Raw genomic sequence first — 27,747 nt, 5'->3', positions numbered from 1 at the left:
TGGAAAGCTGCCCTTCTCTTCAAGCATTAGGGCATTTATAGGGGTCATTCTTAGTCCGAGTGTTTTAGGGGTCAGGGAGATGAAGAAACAGCAGATGTTGCAACAGTGGGGATGAGGTGGTCCTGAGAGCGGGAAGGCAGAGGGCCGACGGTGCGGCTCTATTCCCAACTAGTCACTGCATCGCCCGGGGAGACGTAGGCTCAGACGTTAGGGCTCCCAAGGGACAGCTGTGCCGTCAAGTCTGGGGTACAACTGTGGGGGCCAAACGCAAACCGAGATTCGCGCGCTGCTTTCTCGGGCCAGCCCACGCCTCCTGCTCCACGCCACTCCCTCCCCGCAGAGTGGCTCTCCGGCGTGGGGGCGGGACGAGTTCTTTGGTGGCCCCTGGAGGCTCAGGGCTGCAAGCCTGGGGAGGCTGGGAGGGAGGAGAGGGAGGGGCGCTAACGGGGCCGGCCGTCCAAGAGGAGGGGGCCTTTAATAGGCTCGCCCAGCGCCGGCTCTGCAGCGCGGCGGCCAGCGGCTGTGGTCGGGAGACGCGGCCGGCACCTCCCTCGGCTTCCCGGCCGCAGTTCTGGGTCCTTGCACTTGACAGCGGTCGCTCTGCAGCTGCCGGGCGCGCGGGGCTGGGAAAGGCACAGGTAGGAGGCGCGGGCTCCTCGCCGGCTGCACACTCACCGCCCCGGGGAGTCGCTCCGGCTTCGCCCGGAGCTGCGGGCCGGTCCGGAGCGCCGCGGGGTGCGCGCGTGCCGGCTGCCAGGAGACCGCGCGGGCCAGCGCGGAGCCGGGCCGAGCTCCGCGGTGCACTGCCCGGCGCCATGCTTCTGCTGGGCATCCTGACTCTGGCCCTCGCCGGGGTCCCCGCCGGCGGCTCCGAGCCGGAGCAGGAGGTGGTGGTCCCCATCCGGCTGGACCCGGACATCAACGGCCGCCACTACTACCGGCGGGGTCCCGAGGACGCCGGGGACCAGGGTCTCATTTTTCAGATCACGGCCTTCCAGGAGGACTTTTATCTGCACCTGGCGCCGGATGCTCAGTTCCTGGCGCCCGCCTTCGCCACGGAGCACCTGGGCGCCTCCCTGCAGGGGCTGCTGGAGAACTCTCTCGACTTGCGACGTTGTTTCTACTCCGGGGACGTGAATGCCGAGCCCGACTCGTTCGCCGCCGTGAGTCTGTGCGGGGGGCTGCGCGGGGCCTTCGGCTACCGAGGCGCCGAGTATGTCATTAGTCCGCTGCCCAACGCCAGTGCGCCCGGGGCGCAGCGCAACGGCCAGGGCGCGCACCTCCTGCGGCGCAGGGGCGCCCCCGGCGGGCCTCCCGGAGATCCCACATCGCGCTGCGGGGTGGCCTCGGGCTGGAACCCCGCCATCCTGCGGGCCCTGGACCCCTACAAGCCTCGGCGCACCGGCTTAGGGGACAGCGGCAGCTGGCGCCGCTCGGGGCGTGCCAAACGCTTCGTGTCCATCCCGCGGTACGTGGAGACACTGGTGGTGGCTGATGAGTCCATGGTCAAGTTCCACGGCGCCGACTTGGAGCATTATCTGCTGACGCTGCTGGCCACGGCGGCGCGGCTCTACCGCCACCCCAGCATCCTCAACCCCATCAACATCGTCGTGGTCAAGGTGCTGCTTCTCCGAGATCGGGACACGGGGCCCAAGGTCACTGGCAACGCGGCCTTGACGCTGCGCAACTTCTGCGCCTGGCAGAAGAAGCTGAACAAAGTGAGCGACAAGCACCCGGAGTACTGGGACACGGCCATTCTCTTCACTAGGCAGGTGAGTGAGTGCTGGGGTAACCTCTTTGAGTCCTGGGAACCGCAGTTTCTATGGGGTCCCCGCCCTTCGAGGTCCAGGTCTCCCCTGTGCCACGCCGTGGCCCCCGAGTTGAGAATTCCTAGTTCTCTTTGCATCTTGTCCACTTTGGCTCTTTCAGGGAGCGCCCGGCTCTCAGGCCCTGCAGCCCGGAGGATGCCGGTGCGTCTGAACGCACGTGGCCAGGCGGAATCGCTTGGAAGGGGCTGGCCTGGCCTGGCCAATCAGAGCCTCCTCGCCCAGCTCCAAGGGGCTGGACCCCTGGAAGTTGCCGCCCCAGCCGCAGTTTATGTCCAGGGTCCACAGGAGGCGCTCTCGGCAATGATCCTGAGGATGGAGTCGCGGAGGGCGGGGAAGGAGAGCCTGGAGAGCAGCAGGGTGCGCCTCTTGGATTTCTTTGCTGGTAGAACAGCAAGGCCACCCCCCAAGTGACCCGGTTCAGCTCCTGGTTACATGTCTCGTGGGTAGTGTGTCGTTTTGTTATCCTTTCTCTGTCCCCAGCCGGAAGACCTGGGAGGGAAGGAACCCTTTGGGAGCTGGTGGGGAACAAATGAAAACACTCAGGACATTCCCCCCACCCCGCCCCGCCCACTTTGCTTCTTCACTTCTCACTCTGTGCCGGGCCAGTCGCTACTTCAGGGCTGAGAGCCGGCAGTCTGCCGAATGCACTTGCTGGGAGTTTCTAGCGGAGTTTCGCTTGTGTCTTACTTAGATGGGAAAATCTGCCTCGGTTTTCCCACAGCCTTGGTGGCCGGAGGTGACCCTGTGCTGAGCTCCTGAGCAGAGCCGGCACAGTTGCTCCCAGCCTGAGTCACTGCTGAGCTTCCACCACCCCCAGGGGGACTGTCAGCCTCCAGCCCTGGCCCCTGGCAGTGTGGAGGTGTGGCGTAGTGGCCAGGATCAGCAGATTCGAATGGTGGGGTTGGAGAGATACCAAGCACCAGGATCAAAACACAGTCCACGGGGCTGGAGAGAGCTCAGAGGCTAAGGCTGTGCGTGCGGCTGGCCGGGGTTCAACCCCAGTTCTCCAAGCCCTGCCAGCAGCGATCCTGAGCTTAGAGCCAGGAGTAAGCCTCGAGCACTGCTGGGTATGGCCCCAAACCAGAAAACAAACAAAACCCCAGCAACTCCCCCAACACCAACCCCACCATCAGACCCCTCCCCCACAAACAAACGAACGAACAAAAATTAGGGACTAGAGTGGTAGCACAAGAGTATGGAGTATGTGCTTGTATGCAGGGGACCTGAATTTGATCCTGGACACAATATGGTCCACTGAATAGCACCCACCCCCAACCCCCCAAGAAAAAGAAAAAGGAAAAGGAAAAGAAAAGCCAGATCAGAAAACCATCTTTACTGTTTGGAGATGTGATAGTTTAGCCCCAGTGAGCCATGGAATGCTGCAAATTTAGATTCGTAGAGGCTGGCACGCTGAGGTCCTGGGAAGTTTCTGGATTCCCAGCACGGCTCAGACTCCAGAGACGGGGAGGAGAAGGGGCATGCTGGTGACCCAAGGCTGGAGACTGTGACTTGAGTCTGGGCGGTGCTCCTGCTGGTCGCAGGAGCTCGGCATCTGGGACTGGCGTGGGGTCCTTGGCTACCTGTGTAGCTCCAGCCTCCTTGTCTCCTGCCCTGGTCTGGGGCTGGGACGGGCGCCTTCCGCACTAACCCATTTGGCTCCGCCAGCCCCTGCCTAGAGCTGCTTCTCTCCTTTCCCAACCTCCTCCCCTCCCACCACCTGGTTTCTCTAGGGAAGTCCTTGGCCTGAGTCTGTTTCCTTGCACTCATTCTTCCAACTGAGGTCTGCAGAGCACAGCAGAACACAACCCAACTCTGCAAGCACAGCCCGAGTCCCCGGCAAAAACGGCAAAGGGACGTGGCTATGACCTCTGCACACAGGCCACCGGGTCCCTTGGCCTCGGAGACACAAAGCCTAAGGCCGGGAACAGGAAATCTTGAGTGGGCAATGCAGCCGCTGGACCAGCCGAGCTCGGGGACTTGCCTGCGGGGGTCTGTCACTGGCTCTCGAGTCACTGACCTCAGCCTCTGCAGCCTGGGCTGAGGCTGCCTTTGGGAATGGTGCCAGCAAGAGGACTCATTCCATTAGCCTCGCAGGATCTGCCGTTGGAAGGAGTGAGCCAACAGCCTGGTGGCTTGTACGTGTTGGGGGTGTGAGTGTGACTGCAGAGGGCCCCGTGGACCTCCGCTGGAGGGATCTCAGCTGCACGCCCGCTTGGATTCCGGAGTGGTGGCGTGCCAGGTGGGGCTTTGAGAAGCCGCCTCCCCCGCAGCTCACGGTGGCCGAGCCCCAGAGCAGGAGACTGTTGGCAGGGCCCTCGTGCAGGTATGTGCTTGAGAGGAAGCACCGCCCCCCGGCCCCCCGAAAGCCTTGCCAGCAGACTCAGGGGCTTGCTGCATTCTCAGAGCCTGAGGACTGGTTTGTTCTGGAACTCCCCGGGGAAGGCACAGGGCTGGACGGGAACTGAGCGCACAGCTGCTCTTTCTAGAAGAGGCAGATATAGTCTCTGGGGTTGGGAGGAAGAGGTCAATGGAGTGCTGGAGGTGGGGGGCGGAGGGTGGGAGGGGAAGAGGGAGAGAGACACACACACAGAGAGACAGAGACAGAGAGACAGAGAGACAGAGAAAGGAAGAGAGAGAAGGAGAGCATTCTGTGGTTTCCCGGTGGACAGCTGGATTTAGGACCAGGTTGTTGCGAAGCTTCTTTGTCTGCTGGTGCGATTACCTAGGACCTCAGACATGCCAGTCCTGTGCTCTGCTGCAGACCCTTAGCCCCAGAGATTGCCACTGGCACAGGGAGGCCCTGGGAGGAGCAGAGTTCATGGCGCTACCACCAGGTCACACCCACAACACCCCACCCCAATTCAATTTTCTTTCTTTTCTGGCGCTGCTGGGGAAGGAACTCAGACCTTCCCCTTGTGTGAAGTCATGCGCCACTGACTGACATTCTCCAGCCCACATTCTTGATATCTTCCTGCACCCTTTATTGCCAGGAGCCTTCCTGGGTGCTGGAGATCCCCTTATCAGTGGCCTGTGGCACCAGGCTCTCCCTGAGTCAGGGACTCCCACAGTGCAGATCCTTCTTCTTCAGACTGGCACTCAGGATGCCCTCAGAGGGACGGGAGCCAGCGAGGAGGAGGTCCTGGAACTAGTGATGGCAAAGGAATTGTTGCTGGGGACCCCGAGACTCTTTCTCTAGCTCCGTGCTCCCTCCCTGTGGGTCCCTCCTCTGCCTGGAACATTTGGGACGCTGTCACTCAGGCATTTGCTGTCTGTTTCCTCCTGCACTTCTTTGAATTTATTTTGTTGTGCTTTGTACCATCCCTCTTCCACTCTCGGACATCTTTCTTTCTTTCTTTCTTTCTTTCTTTCTTTCTTTCTTTCTTTCTTTCTTTCTTTCTTTCTTTCTTTCTTTCTTTCTTTCTTTCTTTCTTTCTTTCTCTCTCTCTCTCTCTCTCTCTCTCTCTCTTCTTTCTTTCTTTCTTTCTTTCTTTCTTTCTTTCTTTCTTTCTTTCTTTCTTTCTTTTTTCTTTTTTTTTGCTTTCTTGGGTCACACTCAGAGATGCTCAAGGGTTACTCCTGACTCTGCACTCAGGAATTACTCCTGGCGGTGCTTGGGGGACCATATGGGATGCCGAGGATTGGACCCGGGTCGGCCGCGTGCAAGGCAAATGCCCTACTGGCTGTACTACTGCTCTGGCCCCTCTCAGATGTTTTTTTCCTGAGCTCTTCTTCCTCTTGTGGGACTATCCCAGCAGCCTCCTCCTTGCCCTTCTCATTTAGATGAGTTTTCTGCCTCTCCTGGTCCAGAGCTCCACGCTTGGCTGCCTGCAGGCCCTTGAGGCTCTACCCTCTTGCAGTGGGATGTGGAGGTTTTTGAGACCACGCAGCATGGAACAGCTTTCCGGATCCTCACTTGAGATTTTTGTTTGTTTTGATTTTTGGAGCCACACCCGGCTGTGCTCAGGGCAGAGTCCTGGCTTGTGCTCAGGGTTGACTTTTGGTCGCACTCGAGGAACCATATTTGGTGCTGGGATTGAACCCGGTGAGAGGTGTCAACGCAGGCACCTGAACTTCTGTACTATCTCTCTGGCCCTAAAATTATTATTTTTTTTGCTGATTTACCCTTGGTTTATAACCTTACAGGTTTTCAGGGACTATAACATCACACCTCTCACATGTAATGTGTAATTATTGCCATTTCTACCGCCCAAATTCCAGTGCCATTCCTACCCCCCAAATTCCAGAGCCTCCTGCCAGCAACAAGACCCTCTGTCTGTTCCTCCCAGAGAAGAAATAATTGGGTATTTAAAATGTATATTTATATATTTTTAGATTTGGGCCACACTCGGCTGTGCTCAGGGCTTATTCCTGGTGCAGTCAGGGAGACGCTATGGGTTCCTGGGGATTAAACCTGGGTCTGCTGTGTGTAGGCTCCTAAGTGGGTTTGCTTGAAATGCCAGGATTGAGCCGAGGGGCTACATAGGTGATTCTGAGACTCTTCCTCTGAGTCCTGTGCCTGGCCCTCCGGAACCCATTGGAGCGAGAGCCTGTTCTTCCCATAATGAACCATTGGTAGCAGGTGATAACTTGTTGTGTTTATATTTAACAGAAAAGTGAATAGAGGCTGGATGGTTCCACAGGACAGCACTTGTCTTGCTTGTGTGAGGTCCAATGTTCAATTCCTGGCACTGCCCCCCACAAAAAACTCCCCCAAAAACAAAATGAAAAGTTAACAATAAAATCATAACAGACACGTTCTACTTATCTCCCAAATGCAGTAAAAGGACTAAATAATGATTTGGGATCTTATACAAAGCCAGGCCTAGGAAGCTGTCAGCAGAGAAGAACAGCCTGTAAGTCAGTATTTAATAGGATTTCAGCCTTGTCCTTAAATGGAAACGTCCTCTCCACCAAGGAAGGTGGGCGAGAGGAAAGAGTGGGAGGTATCTGCTCCCTGGCTTTGGGGGGACGGTGCGCCCCCTCTTCTTACTCCAGAGTAGTAAGCCCACGGTAGTGGTGTTTGGGGTGAAGGAAAGTGAGGAGGTTTGGAGCGGGAGTGTGCCTCCCACAATGCTCTAGGTGGGAAGAATGGAGGGAGGTCTCATTCAGAAACCTGGTGACCCTTCAGAGTGGGGTCCTGGCAAGAGGGGAAGGAAAGAGGGGGAGTGACTCCCTAAATACAGACAGGGCCCGAGTGATACAGCGCATCAAGCGTTTGTCTTGCCTGCGGCTGACCCGGGTTCACCCACTGGCCCCTGCTGTGACCCCTCAAGCCTGCCACCTGCGTCTCGCTGTGGGTCACTGACCCTGCCGTCAGGCTGCAGGGCTGGGAAAGCAGCCCTGGGCTCTTCTGGGGTTTCATCTTGGCTCTTTGCCAGCAGCTTTGGCCTCGGGGAGAGGTGGGGCGCCGACGGGAGCCAGCAGTCAGGGTGCTCGGCGGGCGAGACGGGGTCAGTATGTCACTGCAGGTGGATGGCCCCGCGCCAGGAGCTTGGTCAGCCCTGGAGGCGGTTGCCGCCTGCCCAGGAACTGTGGCTCCTGCCCGCCCTCCTCCCTCCCGGTCTGGAACGGAGAGTGCAGGGCGCCTGAGCACTGGGAGCAGCATGGGGGGGAGGCCAGGGGCAGGCTCTGGCTCGGCAGTGCCCTCCTTGTCCCCCCTGCTTGACCCTGGGCTGACCACTTGTCTTCTTGGGGCTTCCTCTGTAGAGTGGGGGCATGGCTCCTCCCTGCTGACCTGGCGGGCTTCAGCACACTCAAGTGCTCGGTCCCGAGAGCAGCGCCAGGCTCGGCCCCTCCGCAAGTGAGGGCTGTGGGAACGATTATTCTGGCAGCTTCGAGGCCTCTTCCTCCTCCCCGGGCTGCTCCTGTGGTTCTGGGGACCGCGCGTGGTCTCTGGCTTGAGCACCGTTTGGCAATCCGGAGCGGTTTCTCCTCCAGCGAGACAGCGGGTGGGGCGGTGGGATGCGCTGTCCCTTCTCTTCTGCCGGGCCCACGAGGCCCACGCACGCCGCGCGACCTGTTCCTTTCCCTTCTAGAGAGCCAGAGCCCCCATCCTTGGGGCTCCTGGACAGACATGGGTTTGGGGCTGCAAGGGGGAGGAGAACCACATCCAAGGGCCGCGACATCCCCGCTGCCCTGCTGTTCCTCTAGAAGCCCCCTCCTGGCTCCCAGTGAGCGGTCGCAGGGCCGGGCCTCAGTTTCCCCACTTGTATATGGAGAGGACAGTTGTCCTGCTTCGTTCCTGTGCTGTGGTGGGCCAGAGGAGCTCAGCCGTCACAGAGTGGGTGGGGTTGGGTGCGAGCAGTCAGGTGCCCCCACCCCCAAGAATGCATCTGTCTTTGGCCACATCAGTAGGCTTGGTTTGTGTAGGAGCCCCTGCGCCCCCATTGCTGGAGATTGTTGTGCAGCTCAAGAGAGGACAGGGCTGAGGAACGAGACAGAAGGGCCTCTGTGGAGGCCAGCAGGGTGGGGGATGCGGTGGACATGGGGAACCATCTTGGTGACAAGGACTGGCCCCTGCATGGGGATGGCTGGAAAAGCATAATTTGGGCAGGCTGTGTTGTTTTGGCCAAGATGACAATTGGGGAGAAGCAGCTGCCGCTAGGATGGGGCATGAGAACGCTCCTGAAGAGCGAGGCGGGTGGGCCTGAGCCGGGCAGTCTGCACCCCGCGGCTGAAGGAACCAGCAGTCTTGTTTCTGCAGACAAGCGCCCGAGTGGAAGAGGCTCAGGCACTCAGAGTACCTTCCAGAGCAGGGAGACCGCCAGCTCCCAGCTGTTACACCGCTCCCGGGCATTCAAAACCCAAGGCCCAGCCTTCTGTACCAGAGCCTGGATGGGGGACGGGCAGGGCCTGTGACCCCAACAGCTGTGTCTTCCCTGAGCTGGTGGCAGCCAGCCACTGCTCCCAGCTACACCCTCAGGAAGTTTGCCGACTTTTTCCTTGTTCCTCTTGTTTGATCCTGGAACAGGGATTTCTTGATGGAAAGAACAGGTTGCTCCTGGCCAGGAAGAGCCTGCAGCTGCCTGCCCCAGTTCCAGTGAGAATGCACCAGCCTTGACCTAAGTCTGTGGGCTTCTAGAATCTTCCAGCACCTCTCAGAGCAGCTGAGATTTGGGGGGCTGCCAGAGCTGGGTCTCAGGTCTTCATTTTTATTTTTTATTTTTTGGGGGGATGAGGATCTGACATCCCTCTGGGAATGATTTTCACTTTTCTTTGAATTTATTTTATTCACTAGTCAACTTGTGCCCAAAGACAGGAGACTCAGGGAGTCTGATGCTGCTGCCGTCTGGGGCTTTCTCCTGTCCCAGAGGCCCAGGGCTGAGAGGGCAGGGAGCAGCTGAGGATGAAGCCTTGTCCAGCCCAGGTTTCTTATGTATAACAGACCCTTTTCCAGAGAAACAGGGCTCCTGAGGAGGGGGAGACTGGCACCCATTCCCAGGTCTCTTTAGCAATGGGCCAGGATGGGCTCCTGGGTTTATTGTGGGGAGTCCCCAACCAGAGCTACCGGGCCCAGGGGCCACTCCCAGTATTACTCAGCCAACCAGATAGCACCTTTGGGTGCGTAGGCCAGCGAGTGGTTCTGTTTGGGCCTACATAACAGTGCCAGGAGTCTCAAAGCTTGCCCCGATGATGCTCAGGTGCCATGTGGTGGGTGTGTGGAGAGTGTGTGATAGTTTGGGAACAGTGAGAAATGCTTGTGCTACAGGTTCCCCTTCCACACTGGGACTCAGGCTGAGAATTCTCGGACACTTCTTCCTTTGGGGGGGACCCATATTCCAGCATCCAGAACATCAGGGTCCCTAGCACGGTGCCCCTTAATGGAACTTGTTTCTTTCCTTCCTCATGTTGGCTTTCATTGGCTCCTACCCCACAGTCATGGGGCTGAAGTCTATGTTATGGGGACTTCGGGAGCCTCTTGGGCTAAGTCTGGACATGGTCTGGTATCAGCCTGCCCCTTACTATCCCTGGCCCAGTGAAGCCAAGTGTCTGGCAGAGCCAGGTCCTTGGCAGTGATCCTTTCAGTGGGCCTGGGCATCTGGGTCTCTGGTTTCTCTGCACAGGGGCACATACTTGCCCCCCACCCCATCGGGCTGCACTTCCGCATACTTGCCCGGGGTGGGATACTTCAACTTCGTACCCCTTCATTTCTCCCTGCAGATGAGTGGCTTGGGTGGAATCTGTGCAGAGAGCCACAGAGCTGGCATCCTGCAAACCCCCGCTCGCCCGGGTCGGTGCCTCCAAGAGCCCAGGACCCCTGGGCGAAGGGCCGCATCTGTGACGCTCTCTCACTTGTGGTTGGTGTCTGCTTCTCCCCTGCCCTTGCAGGACCTGTGTGGGGCCACCACCTGTGACACTCTGGGCATGGCGGACGTGGGCACCATGTGTGACCCCAAGAGAAGCTGCTCTGTGATCGAGGATGATGGGCTTCCGTCCGCCTTCACCACTGCCCATGAGCTGGGTAAGGGTAGGGGTGGGGATTGTCCCTCTGGGGTCTTTCTGGGTTGCTCATGGGGGTGGGTGGGTAGACATTTGCCCTTACTTCCCCATGTCTGCAAGCCTTAGAGATCCTCTCTCAGGGCCTGTCGGCCTTAGCCTTGACTTTGCTTGATCTTTCCCACTGGCCTTAACTCTGTTGGCCAGCGAGTTCGGTTAGGGTGAGGGGTAAGGTTGGGGGTAGAGGTAGGGTAAGGGCTAGGTGTAGTGCTAGTGTAGGGGTAGGGTAGTGCTTGGGTTATTGTAGGTTTAGAGGTTAGAGGTTAGAGTTACAGTAGGGTTAGGGGTTAGGGTTAGGGGTAGGGTTATGGTTAGGGGTTATAGTTAGGGCTAGGGGTAGTTGTTAGGGTTAAGGTTAAAGTTAGCGCTTAGGGTTAGGTTAGGGTTAGAGGTTTCAGTTTGGGTTCATGTTATGGTTAGGGTTATGGTTAGAAGTTAGGAGTTACAGTAGGACTAGGGTTATAGTAGGTTTAGCGATTAGAGTTAGGGTAGGGTAAGGGGTTAGAGGGTAGGGCTAGGGTAGGGTAAGGTTAGAGTTAGGGTTAGCGGTTTGGATTAGGGTAGGGTTAGGGTTAGAGTTAGGGTAAGGGTTAGGATTAGGTTTAGGGGTTAGGGTTATGAGTTAGGTTAGGGGTTATGGTTAAGATTAGGGGTAGTTTTTAGGATTAGGGTTTGGGCTAGCGATTAGGATTAGGTTTAGGGGTTTAAGTTTGGGTTCATGTTAGGGTTAGGACAGAAATTAGTTTTAAGCTTACTGATTCAGGTGTGCCACCCACTCCAAGGAGAGGTAAAGTTAGGTTTAGGGTTGTTGTTATGAGCTTGAGTTAGGGTTCATGTTAGGGTTAAGGTCAGGGATCAGGCTTAGTGGTTAGACTTAGAGTTAGGCCTAGGATCTGGCTTCATGGTTAGGTTTGCATTGACCTACTTAGGTGTGTTCGTACTCAGAGAGGGTGAGTCAGAGCAGACCCTACTCACGTCGGGTAAATTGTTGTACCATCTGTGCAGACCCCTGAGGCACACTCGCACCTGATCGGCCTTTATGGAACAGTGTGGAGAGGGGCGGCCGTGACCAGCCTGAAATCTGAGGGCTCAGGTCTCTGCTTCCCCAGCCAATCCTCCTCCTCCGACCCTCCTAAGCTAGACCGCCCTTCTCCTTCTGCCCCCTGAGTCCTCCTGGCTGCTCCCACAGGCCACGTGTTCAATATGCCCCATGACAACGTGAAGGTGTGTGAGGAGGTGTTCGGGAAGCTTCGAGCTAACCACATGATGTCCCCTACGCTCATCCAGATCGACAGGGCCAACCCCTGGTCAGCCTGCAGTGCGGCCATCATCACAGACTTCCTGGACAGCGGGCATGGTGAGCCAGGGGGCTGCTGGGGGGGTCTTGGGAGGCAAGGATCCAGCTCTCCGTGCCTGGTCTCCGTGGTACTGTGGAGTTGGGCTCTGGGCACTGAGGGGTGGTCCAGCTGGTTGTTTGTTTGCTTTATATGTGGTTGACCCTGGTTCAATCTTTGGCACCACATATCGTCCCTCAAACACTGCAAGAGTGACCCTTGAGCTCAGAGCCAGGAGTAGGCTCTGAGCACCACTAGGTATGGTTCTCATTCTCCCACCCTCCAAATTATGTTGGGCTCTGAAATGGACCATTGGTCCATTCTCTTCCCTGGAGGTATGTTTGCTGCACTTTCTCGGTTTATGCCAATATGTGCCCTTGCCTCTCTGCAGGTGACTGTCTCCTGGACCAGCCCAGTAAGCCCATTGTCCTGCCCGAGGATCTGCCGGGCACCAGCTACTCCCTGAGCCAGCAGTGCGAGCTGGCCTTTGGTGTGGGCTCCAAGCCCTGCCCCTACATGCAGTACTGCACCAAGCTGTGGTGCACAGGCAAGGCCAAGGGCCAGATGGTGTGTCAGACCCGCCACTTTCCCTGGGCCGATGGCACCAGCTGTGGTGAGGGCAAGTTCTGCCTCAAGGGTGCATGTGTGGAAAGACACGACCTCAATACGTACAAGGTGAGTGGACTGGGGTAGCATGTGGGTGCAGTGGGGAGAAGGGGTGTGGGGTCTCCACATCACAGACTTACTGTAGGACCATTGTTGGATGGCGCAGTTGCTCTGTACCTCAGTTTCCCTGTTGGTGCTTCTGCCCCCTCCTTGAGTCTGAGATCAGAGAAAACAAAAGGGAGACCTGTAGGCAGATGGGGGTGTCCATCAGCAGGAGTGGGATCCTCGTTCTGAGCTTATTGCCTTCTCCTTCCTGGGTGTGGAGCCGTGGCCCCCGAATTGAGCCCTTAATCTTTGGAGATGCTCAGTCATTAGCTCCTTTCCTTCTTCCTTTCTTGAGTCTCATGTTCTGTAGTGATTGTTGATTTTTGCAACGGAAACATAAGTGAATATAAGTGAGGTGTTTTTCTTGATCAATAGCATCAGTCCCCCAGCAGGAATAGACTCAGAGCCTCTCATGAGTTCTAAAGTTGATGAAAGTATTGTCTGCTCCAGGTCCCGAGCTGGAGTCGTAAAGGAATTGAGACTTTTCTGGAGATTTTGGATTCTGGCCAGGTGGTCTCATCTCCTCCTGGATCTGGCTAAAGGGGACAGGGGTCTTGTGACCACAGAGGCAATATCATCCAAAAACTTGCACCAAGGGGTTGGAGTGATAGTCCAGTGGGTTGGGCTCTTGCCTTGCATGCAGCCAACCTGGGTTTGGCTGTGTGCAGGGCAAGAGCCCAGCATCCCATATGGTCTTCGAGCATTGCCAGGAGTAATTCATGAGTGCACAGCCAGAAGTAAACCCTAAGCATCGCCAGGTGTGAATTCAAGACCAGAAAAAAAGGCTCTCACCAAGGCCTTTTCACTTGCCCTGAGCCGCTGGCACAGAAGCCTGCAAAGTCTTTATCTGACTCTGGGTGTATGTGATTACTGAAAGCTGGGGCCAGAGAGCAGGCCAGGACTGCCATCCCAGGAGGAGCCTGGAGGGATCACTTAGAAAATATAAACATGGGCTGCATCTTCACAGCTCACTGCCTGGTTGATACATGAGACATGTGACTGTGATGTAGGTACCATTAGAAGGGGTACCATTAGAAGGGGTACCATTAGAAGATACCATTAGAAGTAACATCATATGACAATGATGTTGACTCGGGGGCTTGGTGGGTAGAGCTGAAGCTCTATTGGGCGGAGTGAGAGAGGCTCTGTCAGCAGCATGCCGGGATGGTGGCTCTGGGCTGGATGGCGGCCACCTTGGCCACCGATGGTGTGGTCAGACTAGAAGCTTCTGAGAGCAGGCCAGATGTGGTCAGTTCCTTCTCTTGGGAAGATGAAGATGAATGTGTAGTATAAAGAGCTTGGTCAAGAGAATGCTGGGTTTTGCAATTGGGATCTGGGCACCTATGGTCTTGGCACTTGCTTTCTGGAATTTCCGCTGACAGCTCAACCTGCTGTATCTCCAGCTTCTGTCTGAACTGTCCCTTCACTGTGCTGGTTTTACCGAGAGGACACTGCCCTTCTAGAACAACCAAGGTCCAGGTGCAAAGCTGACCGCACCAGACCCTGCGCGTACCCCAGGTAGAATCATAGGAGCCCCATGTTGGCCACTAAATGTCTGTTTATCCCAGATCCCTCCTTGTAAAAATAAGAACTCCAAAAGGACCCAAATAAGTCTCAATCCCATGTGAACCTGCCACCCCTCAGCCCAACACTCTTTTCTTTAGCCCCCCCTCCCCAGGGCCTGCACCACCTTCCTTGTTGAGTGAAGATCCACAGTCTGTTGTTAAATCACTGCTGCTTCTTGTCTTACACTGGTGCTTGGGGTTGAACCTGGGTTGGCTGCATGCAAGGCAAATGCCTTACTATACTGTCTCTCCAGCCCCTATTTATTAAATTTTATTTTGGGGCCACATCCAGCAGTGCACAGGCACAGGGATTACTCCTGGCTCTGTACTCAGGGATCAGTGCTGGCAGGCTCAGGGCACCATCTGCAGTGCCAGAGATCAAACCTGGGTCAGCTACATCAAGGTAAGCCCCTTATCACACTGTATTATCTCTCAGTTACCTGTACCAGACTTCAAATGCGTTTGTATGTTGAATGCCTCCCAGTTTTTGCTTCTGACCCAGCCCTCTGGCCTGATGCCATAGTAAAGGTCTCGCCACATCTTGAAATCTCCTTTTGGAGATCTGACCAGCACTGTGAATACAACCTGGGCACACCTGAATCCTTTATCATCTCCCCAAAACTTCCCTTCAGCTTTGTCTTCTGGTTGCTCATGCCAGCACCCTTCCCTCTCACATGCCCCCTGGCCAGTACCTCAACTCTGTCTCTAAGACGGATGTGGAGTCAAACTGTCTCACCAGCTCACCTGATCTAGGGACCCCATCCGACAGCCCATCTCCCTTCCATACCTGCTTATTTAGCGTTAAAATTGTCCCTTTTTTTTTTCTTTTTTGGGTCATACCCAGCGATGCACAAGGGTTGCTCCTGGCTCTGCACTCAGGAATTACTCCTGGTGGTACTCGGGTAATCATCTGGGATGCTGGGAATCAAACCCAGGTCGGCCGCATGCAAGGCAAATGCCCTACCTTCAGTGCTACCACTCCAGCCCCTAAAATTGTCCTTTAACGAATTTCTCCACTTCTGATTTTACTTCTTACAGACTTACCACCAGAGCAATCAGAGGGACCCTTTGCAGTTTCAGTGAGGGCCGGGGGCCTGCTCAGAGGCCTGAGTGCTTGTCTTGTGTACACAAGGTCTTCACTGTGATCATAGCACTCCATGGGCCCTCAGTCCCTGCTGTGTGAGCCCTGGTGATCACCAGCTCTGCTGGACCCACACGCAATCCCTTCCTAGGCCGGAGCATGGAACGGTGTGACCTAGTTGGTTGAGTATGACTGGGGGTGGCCTCCAGCCCCCCACCCTGCCCAGCATTGCTTGGCAGGCCTCTCCCAGGTTGAAAAATAAATTAAAATAAGAGAAAACGCTCATTTCATGCTCAGAGGCTGCTTGGGGTTTTCCTCCTTGTTTGCATGAGCCAGCCCTGACTTGTACTTACTGATTCTCTTGTTCTCATGATGCTGGAATATTCCAAGGGTTTTTGCACCTGTTCCTCTGCCAGGCTTCCCTGTCCCTGATGTCTGCACAGATCACTCCTGTCCTCCAGACCTTGGCCCAGGAATCTCTTCCTCAATCACCCCACCCCCTACAAAGCAGGCCCTTCCCCACTCTCCTCTCCTCACCTGCTTAGCACCTTCTCCAAAACATTCTGTTTGCACAAATGCAGTTTTGGTGAATCTGCTCAGCTAGGCTGCACCTGCTCTGAAGGCTGTGTGGCCCACTAGTGCTCAGGGCATGGACGAGTAATGGGCGTGTGACAGGAATGCAGTGCACGTTTCCTATAGGGCCTGTTAGCAGGGGCGAGGCGGGGTAGACACCCAGAGTCTCCTCAGAATCTGCGGTGTGAAGCAGGAAGAGTGAGTGGTAGACATGACAGGCCCTGCCTGGCCCTTTCAGGCCTTGCACGGCCTTGCATGACCTTGCACGGTCCTTGTTGTCCTTTGAGAGAGCAGCAGCTTCCAGGGGTGACAGGTGAAGCTCATGGACCATGGCCTGAGGGAGGAGGCTGGCTGAGCCCAGCCTCTGCCTCCCGCAGGAAGTGTGAGGCAAGTATGGAGCTGGTGCAGGTGAGAAGAGAGCAGGAAGGAGGAAGGAAAACGTCTTCTAGGCTGGAGTGGATGAAATAACAAGACTGTAGGGAGGACGGAGTCTTTGTGAGCTGCTCAGATACATCATTTCAAGTATTTCTGCTCCTCATAGTCAGATCTCTCCCCCGCCCCCAACATTTTTCCCCCCTGAACAAATTGAAGTTGTGTGACTTACAATACATATAATGATGGTTTCCCATGTACCATCACACCCATTGCCAGTGTGTGTACCCACCTTTGTCCCCCAAGAACGCCTTCTGACACGCCCCCTTCACTCCACCAATTCATTTTTTTGTGAATCAGTTCTCCCATTTGGTTGTCTTTGGCCCCTTGTTGCTCCCTTGCTGTGTGTCTTTAAGTCCCACATATGAGAGAGATCATTCTGTATCTGTCCCTTTCATTCTGTCTAACTTCACTTAGAATAATGTCCTTTAATTCCAACTGTGTGCTGCAAATTGCATGATTTTGTTCTTTCTCGGAGCTGCATAGCATTCCATTGTGTCTATAGACCACAACTTCTTTGTCTGTTCATTGTAGTTGGGAATTTGTGTTGTCTCCATATCTTGGCTGTTGTCCTAAATTCAGCGATAGACATGGGTGTGCACATATGCTTTTGAATTGATGTTTTTGTGTTTGGTGGATAAGATGCCAAGAAGTGGTATTTCTGGGCCATCTGGGAATTCTATTCCTATTATTATTATTTTTAAGAGATCCCCATATTGATTTCCTTGTAGACTGAACCAGATGACATTCCCATCAATAGTGGATGAGGGTTCCTTTCTCTCCACAACCCTGCCAACACTGGCTTGAAGCCAGATCTTGATAAGCTCTTCGTGGGTTAGTCACGGGATGGTCGGTGACTGACTTTAATCCTAGGCTTGTTCTCCCAGTCTGCTTCCTCGGTTGCTCAACTGATGTATGTTCAGGGGATTAAAAGCCTCACTTTACTGTCATCATAAGAAAAACATCAGGGAGATTATAAATGTTCTATCTCTTCTTCACTCTCTTCCTATTTTTCTTAGGGGGCCAGGAATTGAACCCAGAGCTTCATACATGCAAAACATCCCTCTCCACCCTTATAAAAAAATGAAATGAACAGGACTGCAAAATTCACCCCAAAGCCAAACAGAGGTTGAGGATTGCTTATCAGTCTCTTATCTATTTCTCTCCTCTTAGCACAAACATTTGAGCTTCTTCTAGAGAAATTGGTCTCAAATTCAGCCCCTGCATAGGCGAGAGGACTGAATTTGTGAACACTCTTTGGTGGGAACACTCAGATGTCGTTGGCTGTGCAGATGACTAAGAACAGCTGTGCCCGACATGGAGACAGACTCTCGTACATGCACTCATGCTCAGTGAGGGGAAATTGAAACTTGGCAAGGTGGCAAGCAGGGCACTGGGGACTTCCATTCACACAGCAACCTCCTATCTTACCCCACGACCCATAGTACTGGCCCTGGTTTCTGCAGACCTGAAATGGTTGGAGGTTACACTCTTTGCTCAAGACCACCTATGGGAGAGGGTAGAGCCTTGGCTGTCTGACCCCCCGGTCCTCATCAGTCACTAGGAGCCTTTGAGTGTGCTTGGCATTTGCCAGTGAATCAGGGCACACTCATTGCTGGCTTGTCCTTTTGATCCCCCTGGGGAGGCAAAGTGGATCTCCTGTGGCCACGGGACCTGCAAGTGGCACCCTGTGTCTGAGGAGTAGGCTCAGGGTGTGGCTGTGACACCCTGGCTGCTGCAGGGGTGTCACTGGCTCTTTCTCGCAGGTGGATGGTTCCTGGGCCAAGTGGGAGCCCTACGGCCCCTGCTCTCGCTCCTGCGGCGGTGGTGTGCAGCTGGCTCGGCGGCGCTGTGCCAACCCCGCGCCCGCCAACGGGGGCAAGTACTGCGAAGGCGTGAGGGTGAAATACCGATCCTGTAACCTGGAGCTATGCCCCAGCTCAGGTGAGAGGCGGGGCCCGGGGAGTCTGCACCTCGACTCCCACTTGAGTGTGCTCGGCCTCCTGGGGCCATTTCTTGGGGGTTGTGCACCTCGGGAAGGGTGTTATCTGGATGCTTAGATGCTGCCACCTTACAAATTCCCTAATGAAGCCTCATCATCATGTTTCTGAGCAGAAACTCCCTGCCTAGGATCTGTGAACTTGGAGGGAAGGAAAGGGAACTGCTTGTTGGGGCTGGAGAGATAGTTATAGGAGTTAGTTAAGGCACTTGCCTTGCATGCGACCAATTCCAGTTTGCTCCCCGGCACCATATGGTTTCCCAGACATCACTGAGGTAACTCCAGGGGCTTCCAGGCATGGCTGCAGTGGCCTGGATAATCACAGGCACACAGCCTCAGGCCCTTGCATGGAATCCCTGGTCTGTTGGACTGAGACTCACCAGTGGACCCCTGGAGGTCCTGGGTACCACTTGAGAGGTGCTGTGCCCTCGATTACATCTTTATATTTACCAACAATCTTTTTATTCCCCTTTAAATCTGTATTTGTTTGTTTGCTTTTTGGGTCATACCCAGCAATGCTCAGAGATAAAATCCTGGCTCTGCACTCAGGAATTACTCCTGGCGGTGCTTGGGGGACCATGTAGGATGCTGGGGATTGGACCCGGGTCAGCCACGTGCAAGGCAAACACCCTACCCACTGTACTATCTCTCCAGCCCCAAACAGTATTTTACTTAAATATATTCCCTCCAGTTAGAGATTTAACATGTTTTTAGAGATCCATCTTTCTTTCAAATATCATATATAGTTTAGTACTCATAGTAAACAGAACCAAGTCCAGTACTGCCAGCTATGAGTTGACCCCACTAGAAATCATGGCTATTTTCACATAATATACAATTGTCATTTATTTATTTTTTTCTTTTTCTTTTTCTTTTTTTTTTTTGGGTCACACCAGGCAATGCACAGGGGTTTCTCCTGGCTCTGCACTTGGGAACTACTCCTGGCAGTGCTCAGGGGACCATATGGGATGCTGGGAATCGAACCCGGGTCGACTGTGTGCAAGGCAAATGCCCTACCCGCTGTGCTATTGCTCCAGCACCTATTTATTTTTTTCTTTAAAATTTTTTGTATCCTTCATTGGTGGTTGCCGATTTTCTTAAATCAGGCTAGTTATGCTCATCACTACTTCAAAATGACGGAGGTTGTTCGACCTGAAATTAGATCTTAATTAAATGCATCAACAAGGACACACATCTCTCCCAAATATGTTCCTAAATTCGTTCAGACTTGCATATAAGTGGTATTCTTGGGGGATCTGTATAGTTCATTTTCTACATTTAATGCCATTGTGAGAATGGTTCTAATGAACTGCCTAGGGGTTTTACATACATAAGCTGCTTTGATTGTTGTCATGGATAAATTTCAGGCCAGATTTCTAGGACTTCTGGGGCATTTATTGTTCTCTGTCCTCTGTGTTCTTTGGTTTCAACACTCTAGAGATGGGGTGTCTTTTTTTTGGTTGATTTTTTTTTGGCCACACTTGGGGTGCTCAGGGCTCACTGCTGGCTTTGCACTCAGGAATCACTCCTGGCAGACTCAGAGGACTATATAGGTGCTGGGAATAGAATCTAGGTCAGCTGCATGCAAGGCAAGTGCCCTACCTGCTTTATCCCTGGAGATGAAGTGATGTTTGGCTAGTGATGAGGATTGTTTGGCTAAGGGTGCTGGGGAGAGTTGTTTGGGGTGGGTCTCGAGAGGCTGAGTGCCTGCAGGAGGGATTTCTCTGTGCACCCTATCTCTGGCTTAGCTTTGTGCATGTTCTTCCTCCCTCTCCAGCTTCTGGCAAGAGCTTCCGGGAGGAGCAGTGTGAGGCTTTCAATGGCTACAACCATAGCACCAATCGGCTGACGCTTTCTGTGGCCTGGGTTCCGAAGTACTCGGGCGTGTCTCCCCGGGACAAGTGCAAGCTCATTTGCCGAGCCAATGGTACCGGCTACTTCTATATGCTGGCCCCCAAGGTGAGTGGGTCTGGCACAGGGGCCAAAGCAGGGAGTGGGTAGTTGGGGGAGTCGCCACTGAACTGCCCCCTCTGCCTTTCTCCCCTGCGGGGGCACTGCAGGTGGTGGATGGCACACCTTGCACGCCGGACTCCACCTCAGTCTGTGTCCAAGGCAAGTGCATCAAGGCAGGCTGCGATGGGAACTTGGGCTCCAAGAAGAAGTTTGATAAGTGTGGCGTATGCGGGGGAGACAACAAGAGCTGTAAGAAGGTGACAGGACTCTTCACCAAACCCATGTGAGTACAGTCATGGAATGGAGGGCCAGGGTGGGGCTGGGGAGCTGGAGTGAAGAGGAGAACGGATTTGCCTCCAGGCATTAGAAACTTGGGTGTGATCGGGGAATGTGCTGGGTTCTGGCCAGGACCCTTGCTGTGGAGGTCACTTACATCTTTCTAGGGCTTATTCATCCATCATCTATTCTTCATCCATCATCCACCACCATGTGTTCATCTATCCTTGGTCTATCATCTATTCATCACCATCCATCCATTCATCTAACCGTCCATCCACCCCCTATCCATCCATCCATCCATTCATTCAACCATCCACCATCCAAATACAATGCTTAGCCAAGTATCTGGGTATTAAGGGATGAAGGCAATGAATTGCACGTGACAGACTTTGTTTTGATTCCCAGCAACTGTGTGTTCCACTGAGCATCATGAGTGCAGACCTGGAGTCCGGGAGCACTAACAGGGTTCCCCTGGTAATTTCTAGAACCTCAGGGCCTGAGCTGCACCTCATCCTATATCCCTCAGGTTAAACCACTGGTCTGGCTTGTCGAGGATCACTGGGAGGGTCCAGTGATTCTCCTGGGAACCCCCCAACAGGAAGAACAATGCCTTTTTGTTTCACTGTGCGTGAAGATGAAGCCCAAATACCCGTGGAGGGAGAGTAACAGCCTGGCCTTGGAAGTTTGTCATGAGGGAACACAGGAAAACATGGAGATGCCTCCTGTCCTGGCAGATGGGTGTCAGGATCAGGCTGAAGACACACCTGTGGGCCTTTTAGTCACCAGCATTGTGCCATTACTGCTATGGAGTGAGGTCTCCCACACAGGAAGTCTCTGCTGGACCTGTGACCTACCTCCCAGGTCTTAGGGTCTCTTTCACTGCTGGGGTCTCTGGCTCAGGAATCACTTCTGACAGTCTCCGAAGATCATGTGGGGTGCTGGGAATAGAATCTAGGTCAGCTGCATGCAAGGCAAGTGCCCCACCCTGCACAAACGCTTCAGAGTCCAGCCTGTCCCTTTTCTGCTCAGGTCAGTCTGCTCCTGGGAAGGGAGAGACTGACCCCAGTTCCAGGAGAGGCTGACTGGGCGGAGCCTGGGAGCTCCCTGATAATGTGGAGGGCCCCTTGAGCCCCACGGGGAGTGATTCCTGAGCACAGAGCCAGGAGGAAGTTCTGAGCATGCCATGTGTGGCCCCATGGCAGACTCCTCAGGCCCAGGCTCCCTCTAACACAGAGCCCCCTTTGCCTTGCAGGCACGGCTACAATTTTGTGGTGGCCATTCCCGCGGGCGCCTCAAGTATCGACATCCGCCAGCGTGGCTACAAGGGACTCATCGGTGACGACAACTACCTGGCCCTGAAGAACAGCCAAGGCAAGTACCTGCTCAACGGGCACTTTGTGGTGTCGGCCGTGGAGCGCGACCTGCTGGTGAAGGGGACCCTCCTGCGCTACAGCGGCAGCGGGACGGCCGTGGAGAGCCTGCAGGCGTCCCGGCCCATCCTGGAGCCCCTCACCGTCGAGGTGCTCTCCGTGGGCAAGATGACGCCGCCCCGCGTCCGCTACTCCTTCTACCTGCCCAAGGAGCCGAGGGAGGACAAGCCGGCCCCACCCAAGCCCCCCAGGGACTCTCCGAGGCTCCACAACACCGTGCTCAGCCTCTCCAACCGCGTGGAGCAGCCAGAGCAGCCGGCCGGGCGCTGGGTGGCGGGCAGCTGGGGGCCCTGTTCCAGCAGCTGCGGCAGCGGCCAGCAGCGGCGACCCGTGGACTGTCGGGGTCCCCCTGGCCAGCATGCCGGCTCAGCCTGCAACGCAGCCCACCGGCCGGCGGAGACACGGGCCTGTGGGGAGCCCTGCCCAGCCTGGGAGCTGGGGGCCTGGTCGCCTTGTTCCAAGAGCTGTGGCCGGGGCTTTAAGCGGCGTCCGCTCAAGTGCACGGGCCCCAGCGGGCGCCTGCTGGCCCGGGATCAGTGCGACCTGCGCCGGAAGCCCCAGGAACTGGACTTCTGCCTCCTGCGGCCGTGCTGAGGGGCAGCCTCGCTCCTTTGCAGACTCTGTGCCCCGGCTGCTGCTGGGGGCCTTACAGGGTGGCCGGAGCCACGTGCAGAGGGCAGTGACTGGGGGCCACGGTGTCACTCATCTCTAGGGACAAGGACCGTGGTGGGGTGAGAGGCCCCTTTCTCCCGGGCCGCGTGGGGGCTGCCAGGAACTCAGACACAGTCTACCTCACGCCCGACTCCTCCGGGGCCCAGTCTCGGGCGAGGCTGAGGGTGGCGGCGCTGGGGCAGAGGCTTCTGGGCCCAGTTCCAGCGGGGCCTGGAGGACAGACACTCCCAGGTAGAACTTCAGGGACCTGGGCCCTCCCACACCCGAGGAGGCCCCAGGCTGCTGGCGGAGCCGGGACCCAGCAGTGCGGCACCCTGGGGGCCACCTCTGGAGAGCAGAGGGTCAGGGGCTGTTGTCCGGCCCAGGTGCTCTTATGACTTGTGGGTGGACATAAATCCGGGGGCCCGCATGCGCTGGCTGGGGCCACTCTGAGGAGAGCGAGCCCTGAGGCGTCACCTCTTCAGTCCATGCCAGGCCCTCTGCTCCCTGGATCCGTGGCCCCTGGGACATGGTGGGGGCGGGGACCGGCTTGCACATACCCGGGGGTGCTGTGTAGGCTAGTTTTAGGGGCTTACCAGGGCTCTACTGTCTTCTCAAGGGATCCGACGAGTATAGACAAACCGCAGCCTATGGGGGCCCCCAGAGGGGGGCTGAGAGATCCTGGAGGTGCTGCGTCCAGCGGGGGCTGGTGGGAACAGGGGTGGGGGGTGGCCTTTTTCTCCACAGCATCCCAGAGAGCCCTCAGGTTCCCACACGCCTGATGCCCGATGGTGTGGGATCCTCCCCCGTGCCCCCTCGCAGCTTCCGCAGCTGGGGCTAACTGTTTGCTACCTCAGGCTCTGCTCTCCGGGAAGCCACGCTGTTCCCGGCCCCCGGGGTGTGGGGACTCTGGTGCTTCAGGCAGCCCCCTCGGCGGCTGTTCTTTGCACACTGAGTAACACTTGCGGCGGGGCAGTGGGTCACGGTTTCCTGCCCCCCACTCACCTCACCCGAGGGGGCTCCAGACACGCACACAGGGTCTCTGTCCGAAGGTGCTTGGGGACAGATTTGGGAGGAGCCCAGCATCACCCCCCACTCAGGGACCCTTGGCAGCCCCCAGCAGGTGTTGCTGGAACCTTCCATCTTGGCCATGTTTTAGGAGAGCAGAAGCTACAGTCTTCGAAAGCTCTGAGGGGGACATTGTTGGGGGTTGGAAGGTCTGTGGCCCAGTGTTGTATCTGGGGGTCTGTCTGGGGGCAGGGGTGGTGGGACCTGGGCTTCAGAGAGGCGACGAGTGTAGGGCCCTGTGGATGGGCAGTGCCCTCTAATTCATCCCCAGGCCAGCGGCCTCTGGAGGGGCTTGTCCCTCAGGCGGCCCAGGGCGTGTGGGGTGCTGGACCAGCCTGCATGTCAGGGCCAGCAGGGTCCTCAGGGAAACCCGGCACTGGGGGTGGGGGGGTCTTTGACGACAGCACTGTGCCCCGTGCGTGGTGCCCCCATCCTCGGGGTACGGGGCGCTGTGTGGAGGGGGCATGGGGTGGGGGCAGTGGCCCCGAGCTGAGTGGCTTTATAATCCTTCAAAGACGGACAACCAATCGGGTTCTTATTTTTGGGGGGTGCGGGGTGCGTGGAACCCAGGTCCTCACACGCCAGGAGTTGTGTGCCTAGCTAAGCCCCCTCCCATTCCCCGGCCCCGATCTGGTTCTTGACACGAGCTGGGTCTCCATGTCCTGTCTTGTCACCAGGGCTTTGTTATTTTTCTTCGAAAGAAGTGTGGCCCAGACTCTAAGGCCTGGCTTGGCGCAGACCATTAGGCGTGTCCAACCAGCTCTCCAAGGCTTAGCCCAGGTTTTGGGTGCCGGAATCCAAAATGTAAGGTGATCTCTCATGTCTGAGGAAGAAGAACATCCTGGAAGGCACCAGTAACTTCTCCCAGGGGCCGAGGACCAGGAAGGACCCTCCTCCACGGCCCTTTATGTGCACTGATTGGAGGAGACCAGCTCACGAACTGGAGGCTGGAGACGGGGTCAGGGGGGTGTCGGGGAAGGGGGGCTGAGGACAGGGGGAGGGACTTGGGTTGGGGGAGGGGCTCCGGGAAGTACTGGACACACGTGAGTGGAGTTCTTGAGAGTTGGGTTCTTTTGCACTCCACGGACTGCAGAAGAAGGACCTGGGTTCTGGCCGGATGTGTATACTGTGTATACGCGGGAGTCGGTTGCTGCGGGGCCAACAGCCCGCTCCTAATAAAGTACTATGGATCGAACACATGCGTCTCACCTTACACTCATCTGCTCTCGTGTCCCCCACTCCTCAGCACCCCAGTGCCCAGGGCTGTGTCCGCACATGCCACCGTGTGCAGCACATCAGGGGACAACAGTGCTGAGTGCCAGGAGTTGCCCAGAGGATCCCCAGCAGGAGAAGAGGGCTCTGGGCCTGTGGCGGCAGCGTGACCAAGGCACCTGGCAGAGGCAGCACCCCTCTGCAGAGAAGCCGCCGCCGCCGGGCTGCGAGGGACGAGCAGCTCCATTACCCCTGACATGTCATTCGGGCTCAGGGTCATGCTTAGGCTGACAGATCAGGACACGGCAGTGGTGCCAGCACCAGCAAACATTCCCATGGAGATGTTGGTAGGGAGGTCCCTGAACGGGAGCTTCTGTGCCCTGGGGACTTGGGGACACCCACCAACCCGGAAGTCCTTGAACACTGTTGTTTAGGGATTTTGTCTTTGCTTTGGGGCTGTGACTGGGGATGCTTGGGGGTCACTCCTGGCTTGGTGCTAGGTGGACTGTGCAGTGTCGGGCTAGAACCCAGGATACCTTTATGCGAGCACATGCTCGGCCCCTGGGCCATCACCCCAGCTCCAGTTTCTGGGTTTTCCTGGCTCCTTCATCGCTGAAGTGCGATGGAGCCAATCACACTCTGTCCCAGTGGTTCTCCTTTGAGGACGGGCGGGGGCTGCCACCTTTCTGCCCCGTCCTCACGCGGTCTTGCAGTCAGAGTCCCTCACTGGGATAAAGACCTTCCTACCTCCCAGGGCGCTCTGAGGGGTTTCAGAGCCCATCCTGGGATGGGAGCACAGCCTGAGGGTCAGCACGAAGGTGCCTCCAGCCCACAGCTGCTCAGGAGAGGAAGCGGGGTAGAAGCCGAAGCACGAACGCTGGCTTTGTGTTACAGAGGGAGCACTGGGGAACAGGGATGGTTCCCCCTGCAGCTGAGGCACAGGGGGGTGAGGGGCCAGGGGAGAAGCTCTCCTGAAACCTCAGGAGTGACAAACCTGCCTGTGTGTACATGGGCATGTGTGTGCATGAGTGTATGTATATGTGTATTTGTGTGCATAGGCACATGCATGCATGTGTATGTACACACATGCATAGGTATGCCAGGCATGGGCATATGTGTATACACATATATGGGGATGCTTGTGTGTGTACATGTGCATATGTGTGCAAGAACATGCATGCGTGTATGGGTGTGCATATGTGAGCATAGGTATGTATGTGCATGTATGTGTGAGCATAGGTGTGAATGTGTGTGCATGTGTGTGTGTGTACATATACATGCCTCCTATGTTGCTTGCTATTGCTCGTAGGTGTGAGAGTCATCCCCTACAGTGCTCTCGGTACTGGGCTATACCTAGTGATGCTGGGAACAGAACCCAGGGCCTTGAACATGCAAGACATGTGCTCCTTCCCTCAGCTATCCACACTCCAGCGTCCTGCCCATGTTCCTAGCTTTCGGAAGGATGAGGAGTGTCTCGTGGCCCTGCAGGCCTTCCCAGAGAGGCCTAAAATGCCTCTTCAGAAGAGGAATTCACTTCTGTCCCGAGAGGAGCAGCCTGCACCCCCAGCCCGTGCTCACGGCCCACTGCTGTCCTCAGCAGGCTGAGCTGGCACGGCAGGGCAGCATGTGTGACCCCGAGCCTCTTGGCTTCTTGGCCTGTGCCCAGTCCTGAGGAATGAGTCAGCCCTGAAGGCCATGGTCCCAGCAGCAAACCCCAGGAGAAGGGTGGGCTCCCCCAGGCTCTGCAGAGGCTGCAGTGTCCCCCCAGCCCCCACAGCTCAGGGATGGCCCAGCTCCCATCCCTGAGGTGCCAAGGAAACGGTGGGTGCTGCCCGTGTGCTGAGCCAGGACTTAGCACTTAGCACCCCTGGTACTGGGAGGGAGTTTGCCTTGTCCTTCCTGCCTACCTCATCCCCTGCCCTGGCTCTGTCCTTGGTCACCCACTGGAGGCAGGGCGGGCTGGGAGACAGAGTTCCCAGCAGCCGGCCCTTCCCAAGGAGAAGCCAACAGTTCCCAAAGGAGAGTGGATTGGATGCAAGAACACGACAGAGGGAAAGGCAAGGAGACGGCCCTGGCCACAGAGCGAGGGACGGCCCTGTGGCTACTCTTCATCATGTCTCGAGATTCAAAGGGAGAGCTGCCAGGTTCAGAGGGCACGGTGGCCCGCCCTCTCCTGTGGCCCCCCTCTCCTGTGGCCCCCCTCCACTTCTGGCCACACTGTCTTACCGACTTGCTCCTCTCTAGCACCGTATCTTCTCCCCCTCCTCTCTCTACTCTGGGGCTTTTCAAAGAGCTGACAAAGGAGACCCCAGAGATGGAAAGAAGGACAGAGCCATCAGAGGGCAGGGCAGAGGAACCGTCCATCTACACTCTTGGCAAAGCTGCCGCCTGGCATTTTTTTAGGGTATTTCAGCTTTGGTCCTTCAAACTCATTTCTAAACGTCCCCAGGAACCTTCAGCTCACCATTCGTGTGTGTCACATCTTCTAGTGTGTATTACTCAGAATGGGACTGGAAGGAACACATGTTAAGGGAGCTTTTGGGATTCTGCAGGCAATGCACTGGGTTACGGGAGCTACTACAGCTCCACATGGTACCCATAAAGCATGCCATGGCTTTCACAGTAACACACTCTCTTCTGGGTTGGCAAGTGAGTTGGAGTCAGGTGGCGACCGAGGAGACATTGAGGATGAGAAGGTATGTGTATTCTTGCTGAGCAAGGACATTTTTTGACAGCACCCTGCTGAATTTCTTTGTTGAGGTTCCACTGCTTCTTCCCACCATGCTGGGAAAGTGGTGTCCGAGCAGACTGCCTATGAAATCAGCAGGTAACGCTCAGGTGTTCGGTGGCAAAGTCCCTCTTACTTCCACCAAGTTCAGGACATTTTATTTGGGTAAGTTTTGTTGCTCTTCGATTTTGAAAAATCACCTCTTCCTAACTGCCTCTGGGGGCTGGAAAGCATGGTCTGGGGTCAGCAGAAGTGGGTCACTTTCTCTCAGGCTCCATTTCTTCATTTGTCAGATGTGACACTGAACTTGACCATCAATGGTCATACTTTGGAGCTCTTGGGCTCATCTGTTCCATAAACTGGAAATAGTTCCCTGGGGCGGGTGGAGGTGGGTGGGTGAGATTTT

General features: G+C 55.9%; 1 protein-coding gene across 1 annotated transcript; it reads left to right on the top strand.

Moving 5' to 3' along the window:
- ADAMTS15 (ADAM metallopeptidase with thrombospondin type 1 motif 15) lies at nucleotides 1-24,359 on the top strand. Its single transcript, XM_004614125.2, has 8 exons — nucleotides 1-1,772; nucleotides 10,158-10,290; nucleotides 11,515-11,682; nucleotides 12,051-12,334; nucleotides 17,788-17,965; nucleotides 19,798-19,979; nucleotides 20,081-20,256; nucleotides 21,505-24,359. The coding sequence occupies exons 1-8, from the start codon at nucleotides 816-818 to the stop codon at nucleotides 22,274-22,276; spliced, it is 2,850 nt and encodes a 949-aa protein (XP_004614182.1). The 5' UTR covers nucleotides 1-815; the 3' UTR covers nucleotides 22,277-24,359.
- The last annotated feature ends 3,388 nt before the right edge of the window (nucleotides 24,360-27,747 follow it).

The sequence above is a fragment of the Sorex araneus genome, chromosome 3, assembly GCF_027595985.1.
Source record: "Sorex araneus isolate mSorAra2 chromosome 3, mSorAra2.pri, whole genome shotgun sequence".
Classification (NCBI taxonomy): domain Eukaryota; kingdom Metazoa; phylum Chordata; class Mammalia; order Eulipotyphla; family Soricidae; genus Sorex; species Sorex araneus.
The sequence above is the reverse complement of the archived record's forward strand: the minus strand, read 5'-3'. Positions and strand labels throughout refer to the sequence as shown.